At 45.7% G+C, this 24963-nt stretch overlaps 1 protein-coding gene across 1 annotated transcript in view; it reads right to left on the bottom strand.

Annotated features, from left to right (window-relative positions):
- LOC144149965 (mitochondrial basic amino acids transporter-like) overlaps nucleotides 1-24963 on the bottom strand; it is a 68974-nt gene that overhangs the window by 5648 nt on the left and 38363 nt on the right. Inside the window, exons 3-5 of the mRNA XM_077681719.1 lie at nucleotides 11298-11381; nucleotides 7239-7436; nucleotides 4986-5287 (exon numbers count right to left, since the gene is read on the bottom strand). Coding sequence (XP_077537845.1) covers nucleotides 4986-5287; nucleotides 7239-7436; nucleotides 11298-11381 — 584 coding nt within the window. The remainder of the gene's footprint in view (nucleotides 1-4985; nucleotides 5288-7238; nucleotides 7437-11297; nucleotides 11382-24963) is intronic.

The raw sequence follows: 24963 nt of genomic DNA on the forward strand, positions 1-24963 counted from the left end.
GTCACCTATGATAATTTTTTTTTCAGTCACCTTCTGGAGAATGTAAGTCAAAAGTCGTTTAAATGAAAGCTTCAGTTAACGCTCCCTTCGTTTGCGTTATTGCTGTCATTACTGGAATGCATTTTGAGATTGCTATCACGGACTTATGCGTCACTAACAAAACGCAGCCGTTCCGCCTGACACCCGGTGTCAATACTTTCTCTACATTGCGGAATCCAATGAGAGATTATACGATAACACGCCGAAATGGTAGTTTGACGCTCGAAGCATGAAATGGAACTGTTTTTGGGAGACGCTCTTTAATTTGTCTACAGCAGTACGGCCCCAATGAAACGAGTAGTAGAGCCCCGAGATGGATTAGTCAGTAAATGTGCATCTCCGGAAACAAAGCAGCGCTGAAAGGGACGAAACAGCAGAACGAACAGAGAAAATAAGCGATGGGCACATGGGACAGTGCGACACCGATGTGCCTTTCGATTATCAATACTTTAGTGCTACTTTTTGTTCAAAGACATGTACTTAGTGCGTGGAAGGTCGGGAAACACAATAAGGTTTTTTGCGTCCTAATGCTCTAAAAAAGCTGTTGTATAGGTGGCAGGCGGTAACACAACTTTCTTTAATTCCCAACAGCCTTGTTTGTAGTTATGGGTAAAATCACACCAAAAACACCTCGGTTTTTCAGGGAATTATAAGGGTGTGAAATGGGTGTTCAGTTGAAAATAAACTGGGCCTGTATGTATACATACGCATACACGGTCAGCTGTCCTTATGCGGGAGCTGGGGCAACGGAGCTGCAATACTCGTTGAATTACTTGTGTCGTGAATACTGTCCCTCGGCAAAGTATCCCAACTACTGGTACAGCTCCCCTACCACCTCTCATGTTGTTTTCCTCCCCTCTTGCAACAACAATGGTGAGTTTTGTTTAATTCAATTTTCCCGCGTTCGTACTGCCCGCGCGCTATTTTTTTTGGTACAGAGCACCTTGTATTTTTTTATGTATATCATAAAAACCGACCGAACGCTTTTTTTTTGTAAAGAAGAATCGTAATTCTTGTTCGTGTTCATGCAGCCCTGCAGACACTATTGTTTTTATTTGCCGCTCAGTCCCGGTGTGGAGCTTGTTGGACAGCGAAACCACTGAGTGCACGACAGAAAACACAATTGACCGAGCGCGCATAAACGTGTGCAGAAACAAACACTTTTTGCAATTTCCAATTTAGCATTCCCATAAATTAACTACTACTCCTTTCTTCCCTACCACCTCTCAAACTGCTCTCCTTCCCTCTCACAATTTCCTTGATGAATGCAGTGGTTTGTTCAATTCAATTGAATTTTACCGCGTTAACATAGCCTGCACGAGATCTGTGGCAGCGTAAGGAATTTTCTGTAAGTGCAACACCCCCACCCCCCTCCGACAGAGCCCTATTTCAAAATCATTTTGTTTCATTGTTTCAAGTCTAAAGAATGGCTGAAACGTTAATGTATTTAGATAAAACGTTTTGCTGGTATGACACGTGCAAGTCCTTTAGAAAACCAGTGACTGGGCACAGATAGTGCTAGACCTGTGCAGTGACCAGCCATTCCTCTTTCAAATAAGAGGGGCCGGAGTCATATGCGGGCTGAAGGCCGTGCATTTTCAAGTCAACCTTTGAACATTGGCTGCTAAGTACACACAAACGAGTACTCTACAACCAAATAACAGCTGTTTGTATAGTGTACTCCTAAAGGCGGAAAGAATGCGATCGCGTGACGACCGGGCATCCACTGCTTATCTTTTGATGACCGGCATTCAAACAACCAGTCAGCAGTCGGGGGCTGGAAGCCTGCCGCACGTCTTATTAGTAACATTGTGGGGGCAAGTACCGTTACTTGAGGCAAGGTGATCTGGCAGATAAACGTTAAGCAACCCGGGCCGGGGAGAAATTGTGACTACGGCAAAAGCTGAAAGCCATCCACCCAACGAGCATTGGCTGCCGAAAACGTTGAAGCATGACGGTGGCTGTATTTGTGCCGTTTGTGTTGTGGCAAAACATGGCTTCAATGCTTCCAGTTGAAACACATTACAGCAACTGATTTCTTTTCAGGGTGCGCACACGCTCATTTCTGCAGTGGTTGCGCACTTAGCGCACCTGCATGCGCTCCAGGCAGCTTTTCACTCTTCGGACGCCTGTGTTAAAGTTAGTGTCCAAGTGGCAGATTAGTTGTCTCGTAGGCCAGCCAACGCGTCGTACAGAGGGTCCTGATATGTGATCGCTTTCGGCACGAAAATCCCGTAGAAGTTGTGCATGCGAAGAAAACGGCGGAGATCATTTGCGGTCGTAGGCCGAGGATAGTTTTTCAGGGCCATGATGTGGTCTTTTGGGCGTCATCCCAGTTGACAGGACTTTGCGGATAGCCCTTTACGAATCAACAACTGAGAAAATGGTGCTGCCGTGTAAGCGGTGGGCAAAGTCCTGTATGTGACGGACGGGGTACCTGTGAGGGATGGTGCTGGTGTTGATGGCGTCGTAATCTCCACAAGGTCGCCAGCCATTGGTCTTTCTTGGTTTAAAATTGAGCGGTAAGGCGTAATTTCCCTCCGAGCGACCGAAGATTCATCCGCGGAGTATGGCTTCAAACTTCGCTTGGGCAATGCGCAGGAAGTCCGGAGCTAGGCGACGGGCGCGGCAGGAAACCGTAGGTCCGGGAGTGGTACGGATGTACTAGGCGAGCTTTAGCGCACCTCTCCAGGACACCCGCTAAGTCGAGTCATGTCGAGAAATTCTGGTGGAAGGGCGGGGCACGGCAGCGGATTTTCAACGGCATGCACCGTAATACTGGGCTGTTGGGTGATCGTACCCTGGCCCGGTGAGGAGACACCCGTTGTGGCATCGGTAAGTCAGTCGTGTCGGCAATACGACAGGAGGTTGTAGTACGGCAAGTAGGACCTTATTAATGCCTCTGCTACGTCGGCGATGACGAACTGCATAGAAATTCGCGGAGGCGGTTTTTGATATGGATGTCAAGGTGGAGCGAGCAGTGGGTCTTAATGCTTGAGCGATTCGCCGCTTAACTCCCCTCATACAGCCCCAGGCTGTATGAGGGGAGTCAAGTCCCCAACCACAAACAGTGTGTTACGCTGTGCAATATCAAGCATCTGCGGAAATATTTGGCCAAAGAATGTTGGCGGCTAGGGCTGCTGCACAAGTAAAAAATAAAGAGACTCTGTCTTCATCGTTTTTTGTTGGGTGGGACACCGGTGAGGACGCATTCAATATTCTCTTCAATAAGCGGAGGATCGATGACCGGTATGTTACGTTTTATAAGGTTGGTTACCCAATTATCAACTTTTCTGAGATTGGCGGTTACTACATGCGGCATATCCCGATAATTTAGCAGGATTACCTCCCTCTTGCAACTCAAGGACACCTGGTTCATTGGGTGCCATGGTATTAACATACCGTTGTATGAGACGGCGCCTAGGTTTGTACCCTCGACAATTGCATTGCCAGATTTTGTACTAACTTCCATCTGTTCTCCTCTCCATTTTGGGTGCCGGGGGAATCCTGTGGTTCCTGTTTGTCGATTGCTGATGGCGGGTGGTACGGCCTTAGTTTTATGCTGGCCGCCGCCTGATCTGCTGCGCCAGACCACGTTGCTGTTTTGTAGGGCGAGGAGCCTCGTGTTTGGATGAGCATGTTTCTTCGTGAGCGTTTCGGCAAGTGTGGACAGCATGGCTTCGAAATTGCACAAGTGGTTATCCCACTTGTCAGCCATGTCTCCCAGAGATTGGGCTTGCTGAGCGGTAGCAACCGGTGCTGTGGCTTTGCGTTTTGCGGGCGAGGCGGCCTCAGGTGTGGGTGCCATTGCTGTTGCCGTGGGCTGGGAATCCTGCCTCCCACCGTGTAAAGACGACGAAGATCGGTCCCGAGAAAGCTTCACGTTCAACCATCGTCATCGTTAGACGCAGGGGTGCCGAATTTTTTGGCTAGGTGCTTGCATAGAGTCATAGACAGACGAATACTTCCTGTTTAGGTGGTCCAACAAAGACATTAACACCTGGCAACATATGGCCACATAAGGCACACATTATAGCAGACTACAGCGAACACGGTTTTTAATAATGACAGTTTTTTCGGCTACCTACAGGAGAAAATTTTGGTCTGTGTCTCACACGATTCTGTCTGTGGGCCTAAAGTTGAAAAACGCTTGAACAAGAAGCATATATAGAGAAAATTGGTCAAAACTACTAGAACTAGTGGCATGCAACATCCACATCGTCCAACAAAAAGAAAACATTAAGCTATTTAGAGTAAAACATAAGTTGAAAATTGACAGTAGCAGCGGTATTTTAATTAAAAATACGCGTCGAGTTAGTTTGACTAAAAAGCGAAAAAAAAAACGGATTTGAAGAAAGGTGAGGGAAAAATAAATAGTACTGAGGACGTAACCTCGAGGCGCTGGGAGGATAATGGAGAGAAAAGGTCCGAACAGATAGTGCGGGGGCGGGGCACAATGCGAAAGCGGCAAAATTGAATGCAAGTTAGAAAACTTCAATTGGGTCCACTGTGGAAGAAGGGAGTAGAATAACAGATTAAGGACTGGGCGGAGAAAAGAGGGTGTTATGGGGTAGGGGCGCAGAAGACTATCGTCTTTCGACGCTTGCAGCGGAGCATGCAGATACGCGGTATACGTTTAATCAACGCAGCTGTCTCGCTGGAGCCATTTTTGTTGAATATTTTTTGCCGCTTGGGCAGTCTGAGTTTTTGATGTCATGCTTTGTTGAGGACGCCGTTCCAATTTCCCAAATGACCGGTAAGAAGTCCCGACATCATAAATTAGATAAGGGAATACTGAAATTCTGATAGTAGCAAGGATTTATTGTCGCGTAAGCTGGTGTTGCCCATGTAACACCGACTCCTAATGTGCGGACACCACAGAACCGGCATCACCAAAGCACATCGGCCTGGTAGACACTTCGGCCGTCGTAGTTCCAGGTTCTTACCGTCTAGGTCCCCGCATGCCATCCACTTGTAACCGGGACTTGATCACGTCCAGGGGGTAGCTGGCCATCCAAGAGAAGACGCCCGCGAGCCCTCCGGCAGCCATGAGGCTGACTGGGCCTCCGGCCCCCGCTCGCACCATCATCTCGTAGCTGGCGAAGTAGACGCCGAAGGCTGGCGTGTCTCTCAGGATGGTGGAGCCGAGGCCCCGGAAGGCGCCACGGTAACCTTCGGCTTTGACGAGCTGCCGCAAGCAGTCCAGGGGCCCCTTGTAGAGTGCTCGCCCGCCGCTGTCACCCTGGATCTGAGTTTGAATGTAAATAGGCGGTGTAGAGGCGAGTGAACCGTTGACCTGGGATGGCTGACTATGAACTAGATGCTGTTTGTAGATCATTCACGCAACATAAATGAGTTATTGAAACTGGTTACAATAGTTGCAAATGTCACAGTGAAGCCGTTGAAGCATCTTACCTCCAATTGGGTTTTCCAAAGGGGTGACCAGGGAGGTCTACGCAGAATACCAGAAGATTGCATAGGCCCATTATAAAATCTAAACCAATCGTCCAAGCGTACTAAACAGCATCGCATTGCTATAAGCGTGACTAAGTGCCATGTTCACTAGGTCGCAGGTGGTGGTAGAGCTTATTTCAGCGTATTTAAAATCAGCTAGTATGTAAGCCTACTGTTAATGCGGCAAACCCAAGCTTATTAATGCGGACAACCGCTACACGGTCAAGTACGTTAGCAAGACTGATTCAATGTTGCTACGCTTTGCAAAACTATCTGCATAGACGCAGGAGAATATTTGTGGAACTGGCCGCGCCTATTTATTTTGTCTGCAACCATACATTTGCAAAAATGACTAGGTGGTTCCAATCGATGGATTAGGGAAATACATTCCTGAGCCAGCTGAAAAGGTGAAGTACGGCGAGAGAAAGCGTAATCGAGAGGTACATAGCTCTCGCTCCAGTTTTGTGCAAAATTGTCCCTACTATGCAGTATATTGGGACTGTGGGAACTCTTGACATTCATACCGTTCTCCGGCATAGTCATCTGACCCCTTTCCGCCTATGAATCCCCTCTCCCAATCCCAACGCACAGTACTTGGCCAAAGCACTACCTGATGACGACCTCTCTGTCTTTTCTTCCATTAAAATGTTCCTCTCTTTTCTTCCATCCCTCCTTAACAGACAAAATCTAATCACATTCTCACTACCGGTGCTGGGACCCCCATATCCAGCGCTTGAGATCTGGGGGTCACCCAGGATAAAGCCCTGTGCCTCGTAGGTATTTCGTTCGGGCGTCCCTAAGACCAGGACAAGTCGACAGCCAATGAGAGCTCGCTTCTGGGCTAGTTGGTACATTATTTCTTGCAAAAACACTGCGCTAAATTGAAATTACGAAGACGAAGGACGGCGGAAGTGTGCATCGTGTGTTCCGCCGTCCTTCGTTTTCGTAATTTCAATTTAGCGCAGTGTTTTTGCAAGAAAAAGTCGACAGCAAGTGTTCAACATCAGCTTCTGACACAGGAGGCACACGGAAGGGGCAATGTCTCGGATTTTCGCGCGTTACTGCTGCAGTGCTGTACATATGAAAACTTTTCTTATGCCGTAGGGAAATCTTTCGCAAGAAAAAAACTAGTTCCAAACTGTTAGCGCAAGGCCTTGTTAAGGTTAAAACAGTCCACGTTATGGGCGGAAATTACGAATAAAACAGTCACTCTATGTAGAACCGCTCTGTTCTACTGAAGTGTCCATGAAGCCCGCTAGGATTTCCCACTCTCCTCTGTAAATAGTTCCCTGTGCCGACTCATATCCATCTAAACAGTTAAACAGCATACAGCCGAACTGGTTGCGAAAACTGCAGAAAAATTGGATAGGCTCAAGCTTTCAGGTTGAAATCACATTCCCAGAAGAAGCTGAAAAATTAAAGAAAGATCTCCCTTAAGCGTACAGTACTGTCGCTTTCTCTTGGTGGCCTATTATGATTTTACACATACGTACAGGAATCTTCTCTTTGCTATTTGACTGGCATGCTGTTGTATGCACATACAGAGTGCGAGTAATTTTTCGGTATCTGAAGTTTCTGTATGCTTGTGTACGCGAGCACTTTCGGTAACAGAATAAGGATTTCTCGGGTGGTTATTTTTTCAGAGTGAAGTGGGATTCATGTGCTGTCAGTTCCTCTACATCGGCTTCACACAACCAATCGTGAAATTTGCATAAGAATGCTGTGCACTCGTCATGAATACGTACCTGGAGTCTAGTCTTCGCCAACTCCACGGGGCTGCTGATGGCGCTCTGCACTGCGCCGGCCAGAGCGCCGCAGGCCCCGTGTGCCCAGACGGAGTCGCCAAGCCGTTTCTGGGCGTTGCCGTAGACGCCGAACACCACGGCGTTCACCAGCGCCACGCCAGCCATCGGTGACGACATGCCACGGTAGAGACCGGACATCTGCGTTGGCGAATAGCCAGAAAGCTTAAAACAAGATTAACCACTAGGAACCGACTTCATAACTGGAACGGAGATGGTTTATTAAAGGCCTACAATGCTTTTTTACTCGCACCTCCGATAGAAAACAGAATTGTGAACTCCAGCCACAGATGGCTGTTGGTTCACTTGAGAGAGTGATGGCAAACTCGGCTCAAAGCGATTATTTTGTTTCTGTACATGATCAAAGGACGAGTCCATCATTAAGACGAACATAATGAAGGTGGAGTAACCTGACTCTACTTGTTGTTAAGACGGTCGTCTCAGTAATGCCAGCACTCGAATTTTTATATATTCGTGGCCAATTTGGGTGGCTATTGAAGCATACATTTACAAGTAGTGATTTCTGGTAGACATTTTTTTAACCAATACCAATTGTGGGCACCCAGAACGATTCGTCTTATTTGTTCTTGCTGCCATGCTGCAGAAAACGGTAGCTGTTGCGAGAGAATCTTTAATTGAGTGGAGCCGAAGTAAATTTTCATTTACTATGAATTTTTGACGTAGGGTTTCCAAACAAACACCTGAAATTGTCGAGCAATATACACCTACAAAGTGCTGACACTTGTGTTGCAGAACAGCCGCTACCTATCAGGTGTCTTGTGTGGAGTGTTCGATGCGTGTTGGAGGAATAGGTCTCACTCACTGATTGTAACGGGGCACAAGTGTTCGTGTGTAAATGCAGCGTGATTTGACCAAAAAATCGAGTTATGCAGCATTTTTTATGCAATTGTCTCCGCTGGGTGCTCGGTTGCCTGGAAATCTTTTGGTTTGGCACTTTATTTTATACCTTAGTAGGACACTCAGTGGAGAATGTTTTGCGCCTCAATAAACTGTGCAGCCTCTGTTGGTCGCAGTTTAGACGTTTTTTTAGACCCATTAAAGATTATTCTCTTTCTCTTTCTTTAGACGTTACACCAAAGCAGTCTCCAAACGAGTCGATAACTTTGCGAAGCTGTCTCTGCTGTAACATCGCCAGGTGAGGGTTTACGTCAATTTCGGCAACATTCTCCGACTCATTCTGCACCGAGAAGACTGATAGGCTGCGTGGAATGTTTTCGTCGCTTACTGCATCAAGGTATGCCACTGCTGTTCTGTGTGATAACTGCTAGTGTCCTTTGCTGTAGTTCGGGAGCAGCATTTCTCTTTTCGGTTGTTGACATCGACGAGGTCGAGGGCTGCGCAGACTTGTCGGTCGAGCAGCAAGGAAAGGTTTTGTTCAGCGATACCCCAGCTGATAGGTGATTGCTAGCACTCGACAGTAACGAACATGCTGGTTCGGGGATGTAAACTAACACTCTCTTGGCAAATGCCCAGAGCAGTTCTGGACAGGTCCCTCTCTTTACGCTTGGTGTTCAGATAGTCCGTTCTTCGCACAGCCGCCTTTCCACTAAACATGGACTCAATTGCGCAACTGAGAGAATTAACGGAACCTGTTTTTTTACAATTTTCCGAAATTCAGCCTTTTTTTTTATTCACAAGAAGCTTGTGGTAATAGCTATTAAAATGCGGTATAAATGGCCTACAAATGACCCTTGTAAGAAACATTCGTCTAACGACAACGTACTTGCTGCAGCTCACCAAAAATCTGCGTTAAGCATCATTTATAGGTGATGACCTGTTACCCATAGTCAGATGTGTAACGGCATAGAAACAGTACCTTTTTTTTCCATGCATGTAGTCACGAGTTGTGCCTCCAGCCGCTAAGAGTGTTTTTATGGTGGGAGAACTGAAAGACACGCGCAATGATAAAATTTGTTGTGCGCGAAAAAAAATTTAGCTGCGTATCTGCTCTTTTAGATGAAAATGTCGATGAAAGGCGATAGTCGTCTGGTGCCCCTGCCAAGTAAATGCCTCCCTTCTTTTCCCCGCTCACCTCTTACGCTGTTGCGCTCCCGTCTCGCTCCTTGCAAGATAAACACGCTAGAGGTTTTCTCGAGTCAATTTAAATTTACCGCGTTCCACTGCTCCAGGCCGGGTGCCTCAATGCCAGCGCTGCATTGCGGCGGAGATGCGCGGGAATCGAGGCACCCTACTCCAACGTTTATAGAACCACATTGCCCTACCCCACGTGCATTCCAAGCGGAACATGAAACCTAACTAGTGGAACTTTTCGTTAGTGTTACCATTTAATTTCTTGAAATGCCGCCAGTAGCTGTAGTAGCGTCGGTGACAGCAGGTGACGGAGTGAATTTTTTTTATCTACAGCGGATGTAGTATTTCATTTCATATCGCAAAAATCAAGCATTCATGAATTTTTAATAAAGGAACACTGCAAATATTACTTATGTATTGATTTCCTGCCTCATATTTGCGTAATGTTTTGTTCTTGTTCAACAATGGTGGCAAGTATGAACATTGCCGCCGGACTTAGACGTTTAGATTTGCCTGGCATATAAAGTTATTGTGCAGCTTCATTTCACTTTGCCCGGATGGCTGAATCGAGGGAACAACAGACAGACAGACATACAGACATACAGACAGACCAAAATTTCTGCGTTCAAGTAGCCGAAGGAAGACTATCGTCTTTAAAAAAACGGAGGTGGCAGCATTTACACTTTGCTCTTTCATTGCCGACGCGCGTGACAGGCAATGCGTGCAGAAAGTTCCAAGTTAGAGCTCTTGATTTTGGAAAATTGTGAGTAATACGAGCGACTACGCGCACATAATCTACACAGAAGCTCTGTCTGAATCGTCGTTTAGGATGGTTGAAAGCACACACGGAAGCATTTTAGTGAAGGTTGCGCCACCGAGCCCCATGGCCAATTCCCGTTCAACAGGGGGCGACACAGTCATGGCGCTGATCCGAAAATGATTTTTATTGCACGAAAATGCCATACTTGCACTTGTACGTCACAAAACACTAAGCATAGCAAGAAAGAGAAATCGAATTACACAGGATCTTGCGTTAAACATGGCTGACAGGCCTCACGCGCAGTCAATAACTGAGAAGTCGCGTATCTGTACTGCGCATAAAGCCTTTTCGGTCATGCTTAACTGGCATTTCTGTGCAATGTGGTTTCTGTTACTTGCTATGCTTAGATTTCCGCCACGTGCAAGTATCAGTACGGCTTTTCCAGAAATAAAATCAGTGGTGTGGTAATGCCGCCTCGGTGTCCCTCCTTTTCTTATTTTTTGTCTTCTGTCGTTATGGCGTCCTTTTTTTGAGTACTTCGGTCGTAAAAGCTTCCCACGCAGATGTCGTGCTCGCCTCTGATTCCTTTGTAGCGGGCACAGGTCGGTTGCCCAGCTAGATAGTTATTTCTTCATTCATCATTTTCCCCTGATTCTTCGTTTATATTCGAAGATTTTTAGTTCTCGTTGTCTTTATCTTTATTTTTCTCTTAAATAAACAATAAACAGCCCCAGAGCCTAATCTTTACAGGCAGCTTCTTTGTCGATACCCAGCGTGGGTATGCGGCATTATCCGCGGGTATCAACCAACCAACAAACGTAATCCAATTTTCCCAGTTTGCCACACTTAACAAAAAAGTGCCTGTTCAAATGCCGGTAGAGGTTCAAAGGTGTGTTTATTTTCAAATATTGCGCAATACGCTCCTTGGAAAGATCATTGGATGTACCTTACTATCGGCATAATGGCAAACCCAAGATATGAAGCAAGATTCTCTTCCTTTAATAATCTCCTTAATAATCTCTTCAATATTCTGAAGCTGTCTGCGGCCTCGTGTGAGCCCACGTGGATACCTTAGGACGATGCATTTCAGCGGTTGTCGGCGTCTTGTACTTAAGCACATTGACAAACGTAGTTTTGGAAGTCTTAAGAAGTGTCATTTCGCACCAGAAGTGTAATAAACTTACACTTACCTTTTCACTTTTCAGAATGCTCTTGAAGCAATCGATACTGCCTTTATATCTAGGAGATGAACCATCTTGGGTCTGTAAGCGGACCTGCAATGGACAAGACAACGTGTATAAGTGACGACTATACCACTATGCAGCAATACACAACACGAGAGATATTTTTTTTGCATTCTCTAAATACCTCGGCCTTTTCGTGTGTACTTTTGACCTGAACGAAGTTTCAACAACCCGCGCATGATTTTTTCATCCAAAAGGGCAAAGGTTGGACGAGATAAATATTGTATGAAAGGGGTGAATTATGGCGGTGCTGGAAGGCGGCATTCGGAGGTGCTGCAGAGGGCTAGAAAAACCCAGTATTCCTTTAAAGGGGCACACGCAGTGGGGGATTTTTATCACTCAGATACTGGTCGAATTGTACGTAATTACTTCAGGCGACAATAGAGTCATCGTCCAGGCGGTCACATTAATGGAATTCGGTCTTGTAATTCTGTCCATGCAGGTTGTATATTTTTAGACCCGTATACTCTCCCTACTAGGGCCTATAGGCACCGTGTCATTTTTGAACGTATCTTAGAGCTCTGTTTTTAGAAGTTTGACGAAGACTTCCACAATTTAGCATTCAAAACGATACTAATGACATTTCCTGTTGGTCTTAATCGGGCTCTGTTTGGAGAGTTAAATTTTTTTACTTATTTAAACATACATATCCTGCGGCCTGTAAAGGGCTAGGAGTGTGATATCAACAAGCAAACAAATGAGTATATAACATTGCGAAATTCTTGCGAGAATTTCTTCAGTGGCATTGAATTGAGGCTGCATGGTGTAAATTCCAAAGTTAAAACGGTAGTAGGAAAATAGTTTCAGTTACAGAATTCAGTGCTAGCATAATATGTCGGAATGTTTGTTGCTGATTACTTGTAAATAAATGTTTTGGAAATGTCGGGTATTCATTTAGCGAAGTGAAGCGAGATGAATTGAATAAAATACAAATAGTATTCATACATACAAGACGCGACACGGGACAAGAGTAGTGAGAACTATGTTAAAAATGTGTACGACGAAGTGGCTCTCGCGAAGCTCCTACACATAAAGGCAGTGCTCTCTATGGCACAGATTCCTGTTTGGTAATATTGCACTGCTGATATTGGTTCCACTCAAGGTAACCGTAATTGACGATGCGACGAATGAGTGTTTTGTATGCTAAAGCTTAGTTTTTTAAGGAGCAACTCGCAAGAAGTGATGAAAGTATGCTACTGCTTTAAGAGCCTTGTCACAGACACCATCGGTGTGTTTTGACTCGGTCATGTCGTGCACTGGTGGTAGGCCAGGATATTTGTACTTGTATGCTTTATGTGGGTAAGTTGTATTGCAAGAATGTTTGAAGAGGGAAGGGTAAGAACGTTATAAAAATGAGAAAGACGTTTTTACAGAAGTTCATATTCGTTTGGCATGTCTCTGACTAGTTGCAGAAATCAGCGAATGACTTAAGAACATCAGAATCAATTGTCAATTTGATGGTCGGACAGAAATAGCGGTAATCAGCGTAAAGGTGTCTTTGAAGTGGACGTGAAGCGATAAATCGTTATGTAAAGCAAAAATAGGAGGTGACCGAAGACGGAACTTTATTGAACACCAGAAGAAACACTGCTGAAACGTGAGTTACTAGAGGTAAAATGTACGGTGTCATGACGCTGGGAACGAAAGACAACTAACCACGGAAGCATTTTCGAGTATAGCGTTTAGTTTGGGCACTAGTTTGGATGTTGAATGGTATCGAAGGCCTTTGAACGTGCTACAGAACTAACACGTAGCTAATAACTCGGGACTAGACAGCGACAGATGTCACCAACAAATTCTGTCAGAAGCATTGTGGTACCCAAGGGACAACAAAAGACGTGCAGGATAACAATTATTATTTTATTAGTTTTAAAACATTCTACGATATGTGTGAAGACAGTTTATGTGAGTAAAACAAATTTTTCGGTGTTCAAAGAGCAACCTGCTCACCATTTCGCCATAGAAACTGCTAGCGAATAAAGATCGCGTTAGGGTGAACGTTTTAAATTATATAAGGACACGGCAGCTGAGAGTCTATTTGCATTTAATTATAGTTGAGCTGTACTCCTACAGCACAGCCGGGTTCCACGTCAGGTGCTCATGTGACCTGGTAGTTTTCTGGTTTTAACAGTGCGACTTGTGAGGGATCCCTTCCGAGCGTTCGGCTTTCTAGTGCATATAAATACTGGAAGCAATAACATTGACATGAATCTACGCGTGGTCATCAAGGTGTGCAGTTTGGCAATTAACCGCGCCAGGATGGGGGAGAAGAAGTGGGGTGCAATGCAATTTTGGAGGCTTAAGTGTTAAGAAAACCTAGCATATATTCACACTGGTTTAAAACGAACCGTTGTTTCTCTGTCCGAACACCGCTTAATTTTGTGGCTTCAAAAGGCATGCTGCTTAAGCATCGCTGTTGAGTTAAGAAATTACATGTATACATAACAAACACGTTTTTGGACTACTAGCACTGGTGGAACGTGCCTTTCATGTCAAATATTTTTAGCGCGAATGGGAACCTTGAGCACATTTATGGCAATACACATGTACATAACCGTCGCTAACACTTTCCTTATATTCAAAAAGGACGTAATTGGTTGTTAAAGAAAGGTAAATCACCGCATGAGGGCCAAAAGCACCGTTGGAAAGACGCAATATAACTGTAGATAGCGAGAGAGAGAGAGAGACAGCTCTTTATTAGATGAAAGCAGAGAGGTTTGCCGGCATGTTCCCGCCTACATGCTACTCTACGGGGATGGGGAGAAGGGAGTAAAGGCCCTAAAAGAAGTAGGGCAGAATAGAAAGGAAAAAAAGAGAGGTTAAAAGAAAAAAGCGAACATGAAGCTTTGCGTGGTGACGTAAAAGTCCACACAATCTCACAGGTGAAGTTCTAGATTGTCTCTGCGATGCCGATTACGTGCAAATAGCCAAATATGGCACCCAACTCTTTTCTCTTATTTGATGGAGAGGGCCAGAATCCAAGGAGACCTTTCAAAGATATAGATCAATAGTTGAGGCACTCAATCTTTTGTACGGGGGTATTTCTCTCCTGGATGTATGCCGGACACTCTAGAAGGACGTGCTCTACTGTTTCCGGCAATCCACAATTCTGACAATAAGGATTTGCAGTTAGACCTAAACGGTGGCGGTAAGAGTTCGTGAGTGCTGCGTTGATACGCAACCGGTGGTAAGGAGTTTCAAGCTTACGTGGAATCCGCTCTGGCAGCCCTCATTTTGAGTCCAAAGTCTATATTGTGCAGGAAAGGGTGTCGAGTTTCAGGAAAAGACCAGAGGCGGTTTCGTTCCTCTAAGGCAAGCTCCTTCGCTAGCGCTGCGGCCTCGTGCTTTGTGAAAAAAAAATCTTTCTTACATTTCGCAGGCAAGAAAAGGCCGCGTATGTCGTCAAAAGACTATAGTCTTCTGCCGCCTCTGCCGCATAAATGCCTCTCTTCTCTTTTCTGCCAACCAGGGGTTCTGGATTGAAGAAAGAGGGGTTAGGGGGCGCGGGGCTCCAGCCGCCCACCCCTGTGGCGATAAAAAATGAGCTGGGCCCCCCTGGTCTTGTCAGGACTTCACAAATGATGGCTGTAACCCCCGCCTCCCTCCCTTCACCCCAAAAAAAGAACTGGCTGGAGTGGTCCGAAGCGCGAGACGAATGAGTCACTTTGCTAAAAGGCACGAGGCCCACTTGCCAAGGATAATTACTTTTAAACATTACTATCTCAATAGTATTACTGTTTTTGCTAGAAAAAGCAAATTATTTCTTTCCCATAAATTTATTCACGATGTTGATTGTATCTCACGTAATGGCATTTGAAAGTGCAGTCAGAATGCCACGTACCGGGTAGATTTCTCCTTCCTAACCAATCAATTAATCATCCTAATTTATGCTGTTACGATTTGGAAGTGAATAGGGAGCTTCTACTGAAAATAAATGCTGTTAAAATATTCAGTTGGAAAAATCAAAGCCGGCCTCCGTGAAAACAAATCTATCGGTTTCACACGCCGTAAAACGTGCTCTGATTCTTATAACAACAGCAGATACAACATCATCATCATCATCCTAATCATCTAGGGTCTTGAGCCCCCCTCCTCTTCAAGACGCTTCCAAAACATCACCGCCCCCTCACGCTCTTCCCCTCCAGTATCGATCCTCCCACGATAAACAACGTGGTGGTTTCCTCAAGTCAGTTCAATTTTCCCGCGTTACACTGCTCGCGCGCCATGTACTAAAACCTTTCATTACTGTTGGAATCCTTGGAATGCTGCAACGAGGTGTAGGCTCGAGCGCGAGCGCTTTTTGTATTTTTGGGTGAAAACATTGTTTTCCACGCGTATTTTTTGTTGAAGCATCCCTGTATTGTCAAATAAAGCTGTCATGCCATAAGCTTGTAATTTGACGAACATTTTAAATGCCTGTGATGTATTGATATTTTGCCTCAAATGTGTCCAATGTCATCTTTTTGCTGAACACTGTTGATAAGTAAAAGTGTGTTCCCATATTTAGTGGTTCGGAAAAGTTTTGCCTGTAAAAACTTATCGATCAAGAATTTTGTTAAGTTTTGGCCAGGCGGCTTAGTTGAGGGACGGACGGACGGACAGACAGACAGACAGACAGACAGACAGACAGACAGACAGACAGACAGACAGACAGACAGACAGACAGACAGACAGACAGACGTGGTGGCCAAAATTTTCGCTTCTAGGCGGCGCAAGAAACACAATCGTCTTTAAGAAAGCTGTGACGAATCGTAGATAGAAATAGCGCTGCTTCGCTGCTGGCGTCGCTGGCGCTGTTTAGAAACAAAGAAAAAGGAGCTGTCTTGAGCTGCTCAAGTCGGGAGGGGTTAGCAGTGTTGGGCTCGGTGAGAGCAATAAAGCCTACCTAATACTAATGCGGAGCAGTCCCCACGCTTTCAGTGAGGTCTGTGCTGCAATTCGCTTAAAATGCGCAAATTTCCCTTTTTGTTCTTGCGCTTGTCTTTACGGGTACGCCAGTTCCACTTTGTTTCCTTCGCCGAATATGGGCAGTACAAATTAACTCTTTCTTCATGGGTAATCTGCGCATGCCGGTTGGGACATCGACACTGACACAGAATCTGCGTTTATCCATGCCGCGATAGGAGCACAGGTCTTTTGGTCGTTGCCGCAAGGCCATGCGCATGTGAGTGAGGGGGAGTGAAATAGGCCTAGACCCTTCCTGGGCTGGAGGACACGACCTGAGGTCCTTGTGAAAGAGAGGAAGCGGGAGAAGGCTGTAAACGTTTTATGGATACTTCTCAGCCGTACATCGTGCGCATGCCCCAGCGATAAGGCCGGCAAGAGCCAGAAAGGATAGACCTCCGAATGCCACACAAGGTAGTAATTGAGGAAGCCCGCTTTATTTATCAAGAGGCCCTTTACCACTGCCCTGGGAGATCGCGATTAAGAAGGGAACGCAACCCATGCCTGCAAACAAGCAAGCTGAGCTAAGTGGGTCGGACATAAAGCTAAAGGGCTATAATATAAAATAAAAGCCCAACCTGTACCACATACGTATCACGGGTGACGCCAATTAAAAATAAAGAAACTGGACCGAGGTCAACTAGTGTTTTGAAGAAAAGGAAATACCCGCGGAAGTGGAAAATAAAAGGGAAAAATGCTACACAGCGACACCACAGCCAGGAGAGCGGGCCCGGGGAGACTCCCCTGATCTCCCCTGGGACGGTAGCAGGAAGGTTGGGATGAGGGATGCGGATGGTGGTAATAAGGAATGGGTTATGGGAAAGTGGGTGGGACTGGGGACAGCGAGGTTTTTGTTCTAATCCTTAGATGTCTGACTCCTAAAATAGGCCTGAAAACTCAGGATGGGCGTCAGACGGTTCCAATTGGAATTCAGCGGACCCCACTATAGGTTCCAACCATCTGAGCTCCGACATCGAAGAACAGGGAGAACCTGCGACGGAGTGACGACACCTAGTCTCCGGACCCCTTTCACAACCAGCCCCCCGGCTAACACCCACCAGGTCCCCCGAGTACTCAAGAGACCCTGCCCAGCCTACATAGGTCCCAGCTGATTTCCTGTTTATCGGCCGTAGTGTAAGGGTATCGCATCCCGCGATGGTAAGGGCTATGTGACAGCCGCACAATTCATGCAGCCTGCTGCGGAGTGCTACGAAAATCTCATGTACGCTGGATGAGAGTTGCGTGAAGGAGTGCGGTGAAATCGGGTGCATAAACTATGGTAGCCGTGGTCATGGACATTGATTCGAATTAGGAGCGTGCAGCCACCGAAGTCTCCTACTTTTACGCGCCAAGAAATACCTCCGTTGTTATTCTAAGTTTGGGCGTTTTTCGAAGTCATGGAGGAAAATGACGATGAACTTGCTCTAAAGTCCGCCGCTTCCTGTGGGCACCCACTGCCATCTACGGATGCGTTTCGAACATTTCTATTGTTTTGAGGTACTGCTAAACGGTCCCTTCTGTTCGGCTACAATTTTTGAGGACCCGTGGGTTGTTTTCTGTAAAATATTTGTGGTTAAATTCTACGCATTTTTTGTTAATAAGAGGTTTTTTTTTAGCTCGGTTGATGGGCGAGCGCGGTATACCAACAACTTTAATTAACGTTCGGCATCGCACCGGAAGAGCATTGCTTGCACCTATCTTGGAACTAAATACCGCCATAACTAACTCGGTGCGACGAAGCTTTGTAAATCTGGTCAGGCGTGCATGTAGGTGTGGGCCAAATTTTGGTGTAGAGCAGTTTACCTTTCGCAGTGTCTCGAGTGCCTTCTGGCGACACTTTAATTTTAAATCGAAGCTTTAGTGTCATCACTGATGCCGTTGTACACCAATACGCCCTGAAGAAAACCAACTTCTTCTGATGATCATAATGAATAACCGTGGGTGAAGTGAAAGAAAAAAAAAAACTCTTGGCGTAGCCGGAATCGAACCCGAGTCCCTCGCGGTGTGAAGCCGGCGTCTATCCGACTGCTGCGTTGTGAAACTTTTTTCTTCAATGCATTGAAAATTTAGGCACACTCGCGATCACACATAACGACTAAAAGGCAATACAAAAGCTAGCAGGCATCGATGGAGAGGCCAATGTCCAACTACATTTTGCGTCCTTCAAAAGCCGGGCAAGCAAACACACGCATCTAAAAGATTCAACCAGTCCGGTGGACCATTCTGCGCCGCATAAACGCTCCTCACCAACGCAGCGTTCCGCACGCCGGTCCGTCATGCGGCACTGCCGCAAGCTGTACAAACCCAGCTCTACAAAAACGTCACAAGCTACCCGATTAACAACATGAAAAGGCAAGAACCGAATCGTATTCGGGGTAATTTCAATGTCCGTCTTGAGAGTCCTCTGCAGAACGTCCCAGAAGAACACTGCGTCATGGCACAACACAAAACAATGATCAATTGTCTCTGGTTGATTAGGCAGGCGACAATGTTCTAACCAAGAAATATACATTTCCTTCTCGCGCAGCCATGTCTTAACTGGGACTGTGGGAGAATGAAGCTAGAAGAAAAAAGTTTTTGCGTTTGGTGAAACACACATACTACACGCATTAAAACATTGCTTTTGTGGTGGCCTAAGTATGACTGGCGATAAATAGGCACTGGGAATAGACTTTCAATTAGGGTGCTCGTCCATAGCTTTTTTTGACGTACTGAACAGATGTTCCAAGGAATACTGCGTGGTAAGAAAGTTAAGAGTCCACAACCTCCTTGAAAGATCGACATGGCGGCTTCGCGTTAACTTCGCCTTTACATATAAGCAAAAAGGAAAATGTAAACTTATGCGCTGCTGAAGTAAAGTTAGTAAAAGTGGGTGATCAACCGATTGGTAGAAGAAATAACGATACAAGACGGTGTACAAGCAAATGCACGAGCCCAACAACCCCAGCCTTTAAAGGAAGAAACAAGTTATCCCCGTGCATAGGTTCCCATTGCGAAGCCCACACAAATCTAGCATAAACTCTATGTAGAGCTTGCGCTTTTATCGCACCCTGTGAAGCACTTGAAGCACAAAAAGGGGCTTTGCAACAAGGAAGACATTACACTCTTGTGCACGTGCAACCACAGAGAGGTCTCGCCCTTTCCACGCCAGTCATGCGCGCATAACTTGCATGAGTGCTGACGACCAATGAAGCCCTGTGTTCCGTATTTGATGCAACGGCATGCCTTGGTACTGAAGTGGGGCACTATCCCAATTAATACCATCGAATCTCGATGGTTTCGTTCCCATTGTCCGATCCAAAATCCCTTAGTTTTTTTCATGCTAACATCCGCTCCAAACCCATAGCAGAACTGCTTCGTCGCTGTAAGGGCTTCCTGGACACTCCTTTCGTCAGCGCAAAAATACGCAACATCATCCGCATAAGCAAGCACCTTAACCTCGCATGATTGTAAGAAAAACTGTTCACTGCTTGACTCTGCTCAATGCTGAGACAAACAGGCTCGAGGTTCAATGCTAACAGCAAAAGTGAGAGAGGGCAACCTTGTCTGACCGACGACTTCATCGCAATCGGCTTAGACAGAATACGATTGACGATGAGCTTTGTAGCGCACTGATTATAGAAAAGCTTGATGCCCTTATACAACACACCGCATATGTTGACAGGTGCCAGAAGTGCGAATAAGTAATCGTGAGAGATCCGAACCAAAGCTCAATTTGTATTAGGTCCAGCTGGTGCACAAAATCAGACACAAACCCCAAGACGGAGCGAGCAATATGAACATTTGTTTGAATACTCCTGCCCCAAATACCGCAAGTTTGGTGGGACCCCACTAAACTAGTGATTACAAATTGAACGCGTCTAGATAAACTTTTTGGAAATATTTTGTAGTCAACGTTGCAGAGGGAGATTGGTCGATAACCTTCTACAGACCTTAGTTTTTCTGTATCCGCAGTTTTGAAAATTAGCACTGTGCGTCCTGAATAAAAGGTTGGCGGCAAGATATTATGATAATAGGCGGACGTAAATACGTCCAAGAGAACTGGAGCAAGGATACTTCTGATAGAACTCCCCACTAAGGCCACCTGGCCCAGGGGTCTTGTTACTCTTAAGCGCGGAGATGGAATCCTTAAATTCTTTCAGTGTAACAGGAACTGATGTCTGTAAGCCTAGGGCCTAAGCAACGAGGAAATGCAACCTTAGATTCCGATCATTAATACTGTACCCCCAAATAACGTGCTGCAATGTGCGTGGCAAGCACTGACAATTTCATTTGTTTCAGTATACCTAACACCTTTATAATTGATTTCAATTATCTCCTTTGCAAGTGCGTATTTGCACTCATAACTTTATAGAACGGCGAGAAGGATAGCTATCGAATAACCATTCAGTTGTGGACCGAATTAAGGCACCATGATACTTTTCAGTAACATAATGTTGCAATTGTCGTTTAACAGTCCCAGTTTCTTACAAATTTCATCCCGCATCGTCTGCTTTTAGTTCGTTAAGTTCCAACAATGTACGGGAAAGTTCACGTGCATGAAAGCTTTTTAAAAACGGACTCCGAGCTGGTCGAAGCAGTCTGGAAAACTCACACGGCCACCAAAGAATCCGCCACGAGAAGAATAGAGAAGAATGGCGTTGCTCTGCATGCCATAAGACTGTTAGTCACAAGACATTAGGCCTAACGTCATGCCTTGGGTCTGGACACCTCAAACCGGTACTCACTCAAAAAAAAAGGTCGCTGATTGCCAAGCAGCAGGTACCGAATTCGCGCCGTACACCCCAAAGCCAAACGTTAGGCCTTACGGAGAACACACCCGAGAGTTGCCGTGAGTATTCTAGAAAAGGGCTGCGTACCTCAAGACTAGCACATTCTCGCCGTGTGGGATTGGCCAAACAATGAATCCATCACGAGAAAGCTTCGCGTTAAACCATCGTTGTCGTTAGACGGAGGGAAGGCTGTGCTGAAACAGGGCAGACTGTCGGCCGCTGTGGTGATGAAGTTCCGTCTTAGCGTCGTGACAATAAGGGCAACGGCTCGAGTCTGGCTCCTGCATCCCTATGCTTCTACATCTTTGGTTTTAATTGCAATTTTGATGGCTTAGGTTAGTTTTAGGTGTTTTGAATGATCGCTTTCCGTTCGTTATGTTAGGCTCGGTTACGCTACATTAAGGAGAGCGAAGTAATGACAGACGTGGCACCTTTTTGTTTTTTTCAAAACACCGGTGTACGTCGCTTTAGTGCAGTGGAGTGGTGTACCCGCTGGACGGCACTCTAGTCACACCGTTTACTTTTCCAACCATAGTATCCTGGAAGGGTCGTGCTCAATCAATTTTATGTCTTTTCGCGCATTCGGGTATGTGACAAGTTTTTTGCAGCAGTGAAACTTAAGAGATTTGTGTAGCAATTTTTCAGAGGACAAGTCTGGGTTGGCCGCCTAGCAAAGCATTAAGAGGCAATGTGGAGGCAAGCCAATGCAGGTTATGTGATTGGGGTTTCAGACATCGGTTAGATGGAAATATTGGGAGTAAGGTGGGGCTGAAGAGCCCATTAGAGACTATTTCGGCATTGCGATGGTAGTAGTGTTTTTGTTACTCAGTATGTATTCATAGCGGGGTAGCGTGGAAATGCAGAAAGAAAACACAAGCGGAGTATTTTAGGGGAGCCGGTTCCGGCGGAGGGTTTATCCTGATGTTACAGGCGCAAAGGAATGCCTAGAGCGAGCGCAAGATTAGGAGAAATCAAAAGAAAAGTAGACAAAATTGTCTATCAAACTCAAATATGACTTGCTTTGTTACCAGAACATCCGGCTAGCTTCCCCGGGATCCGAGTTATACGCACTTGCGGTTCATTTTGTTCCAGAAAGTTAAGAACGGCTTGAATATGCTGTAAGTTACGATGATCAGAGTAAATTTTAAAGAACTCCATGATATGCCATGTTACAGTCAGTAAGGAGACAATCTCTGGATGGTTTGTGATCTGGCGCCTTCTAGGCCATGCGAAGAAGGGCTCGTAGAATACCATGATGCTCAGCTTCGATAGGCGACGGCGTGAATCTGGCATAAGTAGCCGCCCGTTTCCACTTTGGTGTCGTTTCGAAATTGGCAGTTTTCTTGCACGCTGGCATAAGCAAATATGTCAACCTCGTTTGGTAGTCTGTGCCATGCACCGATGGCAAGTGTTCTGGCGGGGCATCATTTCAGCCTGGGTGAACAAAGGTCGCTGTTGTACGGGAACCACATGACTTCAAACTCAAGGAGTGTGTGCGAGTACGCTTTAAGCACAGGTTTTCACTATAGCGAACAACTATAGTGAAGAGAACTGAGACTACATGCTATAGGTTTTGAAGTGAGGATTGCAATCACTAGGCCACTGCTGTTATTGTTTTCTTTAGTGAATGGTTATCAGGACTGTGGCAGAAGGATGTCTCGTCAACCGCTAGTCAACAAGATAACGTACGAAACAAACAGGCAGTGTTTAACAAACACACTTGTAAAACTGCAAAGTTAGGTAAAGAGTTATCTTTAACCCTTCTGCTCTCTATAACAGATTATCTCGGTGGAAAGCACTTTGCGCTTGGAGGTTATTCTGCATGTCTGTCGTTCCCGCGGCAGTTAATCAGCGTGCAAAAGGCCGTCAGAAAGAGAACATTGATGCTCTGGGTTGTGGCAGGTATCCTTTTTTGTGGGTTAGTGCAGTACATCTCAGAAGTAAATGACGTTGTGACAAATAAAATAAAGATCTACGCTTTCACGCTGTTTACGTAGTCAGCAATTAACTGATTATGGCATTTAATCACAATTGGCAGGAAAGCCAATTTTCTCTGGCGGTGATGATGATCGTGGGTGAAGTAAAGAAAAATTTAAACGCTTCCAGCAGTCGGAATTAAGCCTGGGTCGGGGATGAGTCGAAATTGAGTCGACGGAATTGAGTCGACGTCTATCCGACCGCGCCATTTTGGCATGGTCGAAGCAGATTGGATTTGGAAAGGGGTTCATGTGTGTGGTGTGCCAGGACGATGAACGCGGTAGCGCAGCCGCTGATGTACAACGAGGACGCGGCAGGAGTCGATCTGAAGGGTGGCCCTCACAACCTGGAGATCACTTCGGGCGAACCATTCCAAATTCCAAACGATTCCAAACCATTCCAAAGCATTCTCGAGTAAACTAACTTTGCCGCAAATTCTATTAGGTTTAGTCTCTTCTGCATACGCCATGCACGATTTAGCCATTAGGGGGTACGGGTATATGTTTATATCGAAAATATTTGATTAAATCGCTGGCTGCACGATAATTTCAACTGGTTTTTACTCATATGTGTAACGCTTACCAATGTCTACAAACCATTTTCAGGGTGTGTCACAAACAATACCAAATATGACGAATCTAGATTAGGGCTGGTGGTGGTGATGATGTTTATCAACGGATGGACCTTTCCTTGCGTGGTATGCCGGTAATTGCTCCCCCGATCAACCCCTTCTTGCCGCTATTAGTGGGAAATGACCAGGAGTCACTTGATTAGCACCTTTTTCCTTCATGCGAATTTACGCGCATTGCGGTTTACTCAATACGTCGCATGTCGTTGTTATGCTAACGCACCCGGACATCGGCGGTTACCACAGGTAGCGATATATATATAATAAGAGTGGACTGCGATAATGTCCGCAAGAGTCGTTCGGTGCTTGCAAAAACGAATTTAAGGTCTTCCTCTGTTCTTCTGTCTCGTATCTCAACGACTGAGTATGCGTGTTAAGTAGCATGGAAAAAACCACTGACATGGTGACATGACTTGGGGCGCTTGATTGTTGCCCTGAAATCGTCATATCTAATTTGGTGGAACGAAAATGTTGGCACGCTTGTTTTTATTTTTCGCGAGCGAACAATGGACGTTTTTAAAATTAACTATTGGCGGTGTTTGAAGGGTAGACACGCTGCTCGCCGGTTTATGATTACTATGTATTCTCTTAACGGTAAGCTGTAGCTCATAGCAGGTATGTGAATGAGCTCTGGGAAGCTGATTATACCTACACGCGTGCTTATATCACGTGGTTATACCTACACGCCACCGCGTCGAAATTTTCACTTGAAAGTGTTCGAAAGAAAACAATTTATCAAAGTATATGCGTTTGTGAACCTGGGAAATTTCGAAACATACGAGACGTTCTGTCACTTGAAGTGACAAGTAGCTAAAATTCTGGTCATTTTGCTCGCGAAAATTTTTTGATGTTGTAAGCAAAGCATGGTTCCTTCGCAACGCCACCTCTCGCGAAACACGAAGAACGACGTGTGACTCACAAACATGCCGCTTTGAGTGCGTTGGGACAGAAGTCAAACATCCTCGGCTGGTCGCCACGTTGTCCCTTTTGTCTGTCATCACGGTAAAAAAGCTATCAAGAAGCGAGCACATATGTTCGCAACATGATAAGGCCCTGTGTGCAGAGATAAGATAAGCGCAAGGAGCCCCCGTTACGGCGAACTCCGCCATCCCGATCTCACCTTTGTCTGCTACACCTACTGTTCTGCTTCATCTGCAGGTAACCTACTTCAGCTGCTTGTGAGCTCACGGCTGTTGTCGGCAAATCGGCGGAGTGTGCTGTGAGGCTGTTACAAAACATTAATCCGTTCCTATGCTCTGATCTGTTGGTTGGAGGATGCAGTGATTTATTT

This window comes from Haemaphysalis longicornis, unplaced genomic scaffold (genome assembly GCF_048455015.1).
Source record: "Haemaphysalis longicornis isolate Haplotype H1 unplaced genomic scaffold, Haemaphysalis longicornis Haplotype H1 scaffold_8, whole genome shotgun sequence".
Taxonomy (NCBI): Eukaryota; Metazoa; Arthropoda; class Arachnida; order Ixodida; family Ixodidae; genus Haemaphysalis; species Haemaphysalis longicornis.